General features: G+C 55.8%; 1 protein-coding gene across 1 annotated transcript in view; it reads left to right on the top strand.

Moving 5' to 3' along the window:
- The window catches only part of GGT1 (gamma-glutamyltransferase 1), a 30,470-nt gene that overhangs the window by 6,629 nt on the left and 14,693 nt on the right, over positions 1 to 9,148 (top strand). The window contains 8 exon segments of the mRNA XM_006157163.3: positions 784 to 956; positions 2,973 to 3,079; positions 3,082 to 3,133; positions 3,920 to 4,050; positions 4,198 to 4,284; positions 6,586 to 6,778; positions 7,125 to 7,282; positions 8,562 to 8,711. Coding sequence (XP_006157225.1) covers positions 2,980 to 3,079; positions 3,082 to 3,133; positions 3,920 to 4,050; positions 4,198 to 4,284; positions 6,586 to 6,778; positions 7,125 to 7,282; positions 8,562 to 8,711 — 871 coding nt within the window. The 5' untranslated portion in view covers positions 784 to 956; positions 2,973 to 2,979.

The raw sequence follows: 9,148 nt of genomic DNA, 5'->3' as shown, positions 1-9,148 counted from the left end.
GGGGGTTGAAGCCACTGGGTCTGGGACTCGAACTGCCATCGACTACATGGGAGTCCAGCAACATAGACATTACGCTAACTGCTGGTCCCAGTACTCTAGCATTATTAAAAAAGAAAGAAAGATAGAAAAGATACAGTGGCAAAGGTGCTGAACTCCCACGTGGCTGACCACAGTTCAAGTTTCGGACCTGGTGGCTTAAAAATGATGCAGGGCGTGTGTGCGTGTGTGCCCAAGATCCCAGGGGGAGGATGGAGGAGAAGGGATTGCAGTGTAGCCATCCTCCCTGGGGGGTGATTTCTCACTTTCCCTCTCACTGTCTCTCTCTTCTCTGGGGAACACACACACCCTATGGTGAAAACCTTTAAAAAAGAAATACTATCACTCCATCGTCCTCCTGCTGGCTAAGCCTGGCAAAGAGGGGAGGGAAGGCCTTCCATGCCAGCATCTGGGATGCCCCCACGGGGTGAGGAGGAGGCCGGGACCCCATTCCTAGACCACCTCTGAGACACTGTGTCTGGCTCTGGGTTCGGATGTTCTGAACAGGGACGGGAGAGGCCGAGAGGGGCCCACATTCTGGTGCACCAAATCCCGGACTTCTGCAGAAATGACCCCGTTTCCTCCCTGCCCTGTGCTCTGGGCTTCTGGAAAGAATACCAGGAGGATTCCTGTGAATACATGCGTGGCTGGCAGCCTTTCTGAGACCAGCCAGAGGAGGAGGGCGGCCATGCAGAGCCTCCTGTGGGGGGAGCAGGCTTGCTTCAGGGACACCTTCTTGACTTCCAGGAGAACACGCAGGCTGCCAGATCAGGCGGCGTCTGGAGAAGATTCTGCAGCTACCAGCTCCTGCAGAGTGAGAGGGAGACTCCGGTGATCCCTCCAGCTGTTTCAGTCAAACCCTCCAGTCCTCCGTGACCACCTGCCCAGCAAGGTGTGGGGCTTCCATTTGCTGCTTGGAGGTAAGTCTCGGCCTGGGGCTGCTCATCTGCTAATTTCAGGACACCGTGGGGAGGACCCTTGGAGGGCACAATGAAATCTAAATCCCCTTATTTATTTATTTTGAGATTTTTGCTATAGGACATGTGCACTCACCAGAGAGACAGAGAGACAGACAGAAAGCAAGAAATCACCCTCTGGTGAGGATGGCCACACTACAATCCCTTCTCCTCCATTCTCCTTGGGATTTTGGGGATGTATGCACATGCACCTGGTGTAAACTTTTTTTATTTTTAATAAGTGAGAGCTTTTTTCTTTTAAATAATTGTTTTACTTATTTATTTTTCTTTTTAAAATTAACAATTTATGGGACCAGCAGTTGGTGTAATGGCTATGTCGCTGGACTCCCACATAATTGACTGCAGTTCAAGTCCTGGACCTGGTGGCTTAAACTCATACTGGGCGCGTGTGCGTGTGTGCCCAAGATCCCGAGAGGAGAATGGAGGAGAAAGAACTGCGGTGTGGCCATTCCCCCTGGGGGGTGATTTCTCACTTTCTGTCTCTCTGTCTTTCTGGCGAGCACACGCGCCCTATAGCAAAAACCTCTCCTAAAAAAGAAAAAAAAAGAAAAGAAAAGAAAAATTAACAATTTACTTGACTTTTTATTTATTTATTTATTTACTTACTTATTTTAATTTGACCAGAGAGTGACAGAGTAAGAGAGAGAAAGAGAGGGGGAAAGTGAGAAAGCAAGCTGCCAGGTCCAGCACGTGAACTGCAGTCGGCCATGTGGGAATCCAGCACCCCTAACCACCGCACCACCTGCCGGCCCCTTTAATTGATTTATTGTCATTATTTTATTTATTTATTTATTTGAAGTTGACCAGAGAGGGACAATGAGGAATGAGAGAGAAGGAAAGTGAGAAAGCAAGCTGCCAGGTCCGGGACTCGAACTGTGGTCAGCCATGCGAGAGTCCAGCCACCTTAACACACCATGCCACCTATTGGCCCCGGGCTCACTGTGAGTTTTAAGCTGCCGAGTTGGGGACTTGAACCATGGTCAACCATGTGGGAGTCTAGTGCCTTAACTACTATTCCACGTGTTGGGCCCGACACCGAGTTGTACGGTGAGCTGCCCTGGGCACTCATGGGCCAAGGCAGAGGACGTGGAAGGATCAGGCCAGGTCAGTCCCTCCTGGTGCTTCCTGCTAAGCTGCGGGGACTCGGCCAGGGAAGGAGGTAGACGGGGCCTTGCAGAAGCAGGGTGTGTGTGGCTGGCCTCGTGGTTGAAGGAGCTGGATCCCATGTGGCCAACCAAGGGGTTCAAGTCCCAGCCCAGCTTGAAAAAGGCGCATGTGCATGCCCCCACAGGGCAGAGCCGCGGAGGAGAAGGGATCGCAGCATGGCCAGTCCCATAGAGGGTGCTTTCTCCCTCTCCCTCGCTCTTTATTTTATTTTATTTTTTGAGAGGTTTTTGCTATAGGGCGCATGCACTCGCCAGAAAGACAGAGAGAGACAGAGAGACAGAAAGCGAGAAATCACCCCCCAGGGGGGATGGCCACGCCGCAATCCCTCCTCCCCCATTCTCCTCTCGGGATCTTGGGCACGCACGCACATGCGCCCGGCGTGAGTTTAAGCTACCAGGTCCAAGACTCGAACCGCGATTGACTACATGGGAGTCCAACGACATAGCCATTACGCTAACTGCTGGTCCCTCCCTCGCTCTCTTTTAAAGTCTGGTAAGCTGTAAAAAACAGTAGGGGCATGTGAGCTTTGGGGGCTCCCAGGAGGAGATGGGGTCCTTGCTGGGATGAGTCCTGAAGGGGTTCATAAGCAGGGAGCACCGTGGAGGGCCGAGATAGGGCCTGGCGTCCTGGCAGAGGGATTGGCTAGGTAGGCCCTGGACAGCAGCTCACGTTCCAGGGGCTGCGAGGAGACCCCTGGCCATGTTCTACGGCGAAGCTGGAAGTTACACTGTCCTTCCAGAAAGGGGCGGGAAGTGCCTCAGGCCAGGCCTGACCCCGCTGTCCCCTGAGCAGCAGAGCCATGAAGAAGCGGTTTGTGGCCCTAGGCCTGCTGGCCGTGGTCCTGGTGCTGGTCATCATCGGCCTCTGTGTGTGGCTGCCCTCGGCCTCCAAGCAACCCGAGACCCCGGGCCAGCTGTCGCCGCAGATGCCAAGCGCTGCTCTGAGATTGGCAGGTGAGTGGAGCCGCTGGCCCTGGGCGGGTGTGGGCAGCGTGGGACACGGATCCTGGGGGCAGCTATGCAGATGGACTTGGGCTAGACCCTCAGCCCCCAGACTCGGTTTCCCCACCTGTGATGGGGCTGCCTGCACAGGGGTGCCTGATGTGCACCGGCTATTCCCTACCCTTTCCGGGGGCCGCCTTGGTCGCCTCCGGTCAGGGGAGACGGGACAGGGACCCTGAGAGCAGGGTGCGGGCCTCCCAGCAACCAATAGGGTCCCTTTTTCAGTTTTTTTCTTTTGGAGGTATTTTTGCTATAAGGCGTGTGCTCACCAGAGAAACAGAGAAAGACAAAGAGACAGAAAGCGAGAAATCACCCCCAGGGGGGATGACCATGCTGCAATCCCTTCTCCTCCATTCTCTTCTCAGGATCTTGGGCACGCACGCACATGTGCCCGGCGTGAGTTTAAGCTACCGGGTCCAGGACTCGAACCGCATTTGACTACATGAGAGTCCAGTGACATAGCCATTATGCTAACTGCTGGTCCCTATCAGTTTTAAGTATATCTGTCTCTGGATAAACACCGCTGTTCTATTTTAGACACTTACCCAAAAGACAAAAATCAATCCCTACTTAATGATCTTAAGCAGAGAAAAATGTTATTAATAAAAGTAACTTCTCTCACTTCCAGCCCGTTTGGGCAGGGCAGGCAGAGGTGGACGGGTGGGTGGCCAGGGGCGCCTTGTGGGTGGTGCGCGGAGGCCAGGGCGGTCACACCTCACCCCCAACGTGGCGCGGCAGGGACATGCTGCGGGAAGGTGGCTCGGCGGTGGACGCGGCCATCGCGGCCCTGCTGTGCGTGGGCCTCATGAATGCCCACAGCATGGGCATCGGGGGCGGCCTGTTCCTCACCATCTACGACAGCGCCACGCGTGAGTGTCTTGGGAGGGGCGTGGGCAGGGGGTGCCGTGTGCAGCTGGACTCGGCCTGGGGGAAGGACAGTCAGGTGGCCTCTGGGCTCAGGCAGGGGGGTGGTGGGGCTGGGGTGGGGCTGGCTCCCTACCTGCTTCCCCTTCCAGGAAAAGCAGAGATCATCAATGCCCGCGAGGTGGCCCCGGGGCTGGCTTCCGCCAACATGTTCAACAACTCTCAGCAGTCGCAGGAAGGTATGGGCAGAGGCGGGCGCGCTGCGGGGGAGGCCCAGGGCAGCCCTGGCCCGCTCCCACCCTGTCCTGGGCCCACCACTCCTTCCCGTAATGAATGGACAGGGCAGGGCGGGTTCCAGGGGGCTTCTGTTACTTCTGCTCAAACCTTTCCAGGGCCAGTGTAAAGGATCATTATTACTATTATTATTATTATATTTGGAGAAATGTTTGCTATAGGGCACACACGTTCACTGAAGAGAGAGACAGACAGAAAACGAGAACTCACCCCTCAGGGGGATAACCACGCTGTAATCCCTTTACCAGTTTCCTCTCAGGATTTTGGGCACACATGTTCATGTGCCCAGCATGAGTTTCAAGCTGCCAGGTCCAGGATTCGAACCACAGTCAGCCATGTGGGAGTCCAACACCTTAACCACTATACCACCTACTGGTCCTTATTTTTCAAATGATTTCTTTCTTTATTATGGTTTTAAATTTGCTCTAGGGCACATGTGCTTGCTGGAGAGACAGAGAAAGACAGAAAGCAAGAAAGCACCCCCAGGGGGATGGCCATGCCACAATCCCTTCTCCTCCAGTTTCTTCCGGGGATTTTGGGCACGCACACACATGTGCCTGGTGTGAGTTTCAAGTCACCAGGTCCAGGATTCAAACTCTAGTTGGCCTGGGAACCAGCAGTTAGTGTAATGGCTATGTCGCTGGACTCCCACGTAGTCGACCGTGGTTTGCATCCTGGACCTGGTGGCTTAGAACTCACGCCGGGTGCATGTGTGTGCGTGCCCAGGATCCCGAGAGGAGAATGGAGGAGAAGGGATTGCGGTGTGACCATCCCCCCTGGGGGGTGATTTCTCGCTTTCTGTCTCTATGTCTCTCTCTGTCTGTCTGGCGAGCGCACGCGCCCTACAGTGAAAATCTCTCAAAAAAAAAAAAAAATAGATACATTAAAAAAAAAATAGAGGCGTCAAGACAGCTTGGGTTCAGTCCCCACTCCCTGCCTCCTGCTTTACCACCTCAATCTGCCTGACCTCCCGGCCTCATTGTCACCACTTGCGACATGGGACTCAGCTCAGTACATTATAAACAGCTCTGAGCAGTGAGTGTACCAGCTCCCAGGATCCGGGTAGGTGAAAGCTACCCCGCATGCGTGTGCCTGCTATGGACAGCCCCAGTGGGTGTGCACTCTTGCCCTCGTGCTGAGCCCAGATATGACCTTACAAGGTTCCTTTCCCTCTGTCTGTCTTTATTATTTTTCTTTTTTGGTAAGAATTTTGCCTTAGGGCATGTGTGCTCACTAGAGAGAGACACAGAGAGAGATGGAGAGAGAGAGGAAAAGAGAAATTACAAGGGGTGTGGGGGGAGGTGGCCATGCTACAATCCTTTCTCCTCCATTCTCCTCCCAGGATCTTAGGACTTATTCCTAGCGTGATTTTTCCAGCCACTGGGTCCTGAACTTAAACCATGGTCGGCCATGTGGGAGTCCAGTGACGTAACCGCTATGCCATCTGCTGGCCCCTGGTTTTCTTATTTTACAAATAAATGGTGGTTGAAGTGCTTGACTCCCACATGGCCGACCACAGTTCGAGTCCTGCACCTGGTGGCTTGCTCTCTCACTTTCCTTCTCTCTTTCTCTGTCTCTGGTCAAACAAAATAAACAAAAGTTTTATTTATTATTTTTTAGAGAGATTTTTTTGTTATAGGACGTGTATGCTAGCTGAAGAGACAGAGAAAGACAGAGAGGCAGAAAGCGAGAAATCATTGGGGGGGGATGGCCACGCTGCAATCCCTTCTCCATTTTCCTCTCGGGATCTTGGGCACGCATGCACATGCACCCGTCCTGAGTTTAAGCCACAGGGTCTGGGACTCCAACCACGTTCGACTATGTAGGAGTCCAGTGACGTAGCCATTACACCATCTGCTGGTCCCAGTAAATAAAATTAAAAAGAAAAAAATAATAATACCCTCATCTGGCATTTTAATTTTTTAAACTTTTTAATTTAAATTTTTTTGTGTGTGCTTGCTGGAGAGAAATAGAGTGGGAGATTGGGAAATCACACTCCATGGGGATGGCCATGCCCCAATCCCTTCTCCTCCCCAGATTTTGGGCACACACACATGCCCGGTGTGATTTTCAGGCCGCTGGGTCCAGGACTAGTCCGTGCAGTTGGCCATGTGGGGTTCAGTCCCTTAATCACCGCGCCACCTGCTGGCCCACAAGTCCCTTTCCTTCTGAGCCTCACTGAGCTGTGAGAAGCCCCCTGTCCCCTGCTTGGGGCTAAGGGCTAACCAGGTCCCCTGCTCCCCCAGGCGGACTATCGGTGGCGGTTCCCGGTGAGATCCGAGGCTACGAGCTGGCGCACAAGCGGCATGGGCGGCTGCCCTGGGCGCGCCTGTTCGAGCCCAGCATCCAGCTTGCCCGGGGCGGCTTCCCTGTGGGCAAAGGCTTGGCCGGAGCCCTGGAGAGGAGCCGGGCCACCATCGAGCGGCGGCCTGCCCTGTGGTACGTCTGTGGACCTGGGCCTGCCGGGCTCAAAGGTCCCTGCGCCGTTTTCAGGAGCCCACGTTGATGGGGTGCAGGGGTCATGGAGGGGCACACCCTTCACGCTGCATGTGGGGACACGTCCTGAGCCTGGCGCCTGGCTCCGCTAGCCACGCATCCTAAGTGTTGGGGAAACCAGGAGGCGTGGCTGGACTGGCCAGAAAAGCCCCAGGAGACAGGGCCGCCCACCAGCGCAAACCGGCTCTTTGTGTTGGTCCGCCCCACCCCTGCCCGTGGTAGGGGGGCCCGTGGTAGGGGTGGCCGAGTCCGCCCCCCTGCAGCCTCACGCCAGCCCCCCCTGTCCCAGCGAGGTGTTCTGCAAGAACGGGAAGGTGCTTCAAGAGGGGGAGACGCTGACTCTGCCCCGGCTGGCTGACACCTACGAGACACTGGCCCGTGAGGGCCCCCAGGCCTTCTACAACGGCAGCCTCACGGCCCAGATCGTGAAAGACATCCAGGCAGCTGGTGAGTGGGCAGCCTTGGGGGCCTGGACAAGGACACCCGGCAGTCGGGAACCCTGGGTTGGGGCCCAGAGCCCTGGGGCCCCCCTGCCCTGCTTGGACTGGGCACTGGGCCCTGGAAGAACTTTTGGAGGGGAGCAATCAGCCACGGGTCTCAGGTTCGATCAAGCTGAGGGCAGCTGTGCAGTTCAGAAAAGTCCCCAGTGGGGTGACCGCAGGAGGCAGGAGCGGAGGCCTGGAAGCTCTCAAATGCAGACTTGGGTGATCTGGGAGGACTTCCTGGGGGAGGCAGGGTTGAGTTGCAGATGACTGTCAGTCAGAGAAGAAAGGATTCCTAACAGAAGGAATAGCTCGGGCTAAGTCCCAGAGGGAGGGGGTTTTGGTGCTCCAGGAAGGTCGTGGGGATGAGGGTGGGCTTAGTGAGGGCTGTGTGAGGCAGGGGCCCTGGAGCTTGGTTGCAACTCTCTACACGTTATGAATATTTTTATCGGTGTTTGTGGAGGGAGGTGATTAGCACTTGACCTTGACCACTGGTGTCAGAAATGAGCTGCTAATCCCGTCTGTCTGGAGTGGGTTCCTGGGTGCATTGCGAACCTCCCTTGACCCCATTCATCCTGGGGGAGGCAGCTGAGCCGCGGGATGGGAGGAAGAATCTCCACGTAGAAAAGACCCTTTGACTGGATTGGGAGGCCGGTGACACAGGCCGGTGGAGGGCAGCTGGCCCCGGGCCTGGCCATGGGTGGTGGGATACACTGGCTGGCCGAGGGAGGCCCGTGGAGAGACCGAGGGGGCGGAGCTTCTCGCTTTCTTTCTTTCTTTCTTTCTTTTTTTTAAAGAGAGATTCTTGCTATAGGGCACATGTGCTCACTGGAGAGACAGAGAGACAGAGAGAAAGAAAGTGAGAAATCACCCCCCCAGGGCGGATGGCCACGCCGCAGTCCCCTGTTCATTCTCCTCTCGGGATTTGGGGCACGCACGCACATGCACCTGGTGTGAGTGTAAGTTGCTGGATCCAGGACTTAAATTGCAGTCAACTACATAGGAGTCCAGCATTGTCCATCTGCTGGTCCCAGGGCTCCCAGCTTAATGGCCCTCTTGTCCCAAATAGTGTCCCCCTGTGCCCCCTCCTCTCAACCTGCAGCCTTGTCTTCCCCGCCATGGTGTAAGCTCTGTGACTCCCGTCCTCCTCGTGGTGCAGCCAAGCACCCCCTGATGGAGCAGCTCTGAACCCTCTCCACTGAGCAGCCCCATCCTGTAACTCCCCTCTGCTGTCCCCATTGCAGGGGGCATCGTGACGGCAAAGGATCTGAGCGAGTACCGCGCCGAGCTGATCGAGCACCCGCTCAACGTCAGCCTCGGAGACATGGTGCTCTACGTGCCCAGCGCCCCTCTCAGCGGACCCGTGCTGGCCCTCATCCTCAACATCCTCAAAGGTGAGCGCCCCCATCCCAGGCCTGCCTCTCTGTCCCCGTGCTCCACACCTGCTGCATCGCAGAGGCCCGGGCCTCCCCACCCGGTCTCTCCCAGGGACCGGCACCCGCAGCGTGTCCTACAGGAACCTGGTGGACGCTAAGGGGGTGGTTAGGAGGGGAAGAGGTGTGGGTGAGTTCAGAGCATGGCCCCCAATCCAGAGGCCGCACCTTGTAAATCACAGCGGTCAGACTGGAGTCCTCCACGTCGCTGGGGCCCTCGCCTTTACCCCTCCTTCCAAAGGCCTCTGGAGCAGCTGCTGCTGTTGGTTATTAAATGCTCCCTTCTTTTGGGACTAGCAGTTAGCATAATGGCTATGTTGCTGGACTCCCATGTAGTCGACTGCGGTTCGAGTCTTGGACCCGGTGGCTTAAACTCACGCTGGGTGTGTGTGCGTGCG

This window comes from Tupaia chinensis, unplaced genomic scaffold, assembly GCF_000334495.1.
Source record: "Tupaia chinensis unplaced genomic scaffold, TupChi_1.0 Scaffold000531_1, whole genome shotgun sequence".
Classification (NCBI taxonomy): domain Eukaryota; kingdom Metazoa; phylum Chordata; class Mammalia; order Scandentia; family Tupaiidae; genus Tupaia; species Tupaia belangeri.
This window is presented reverse-complemented; position numbering and strand designations above follow the sequence as displayed.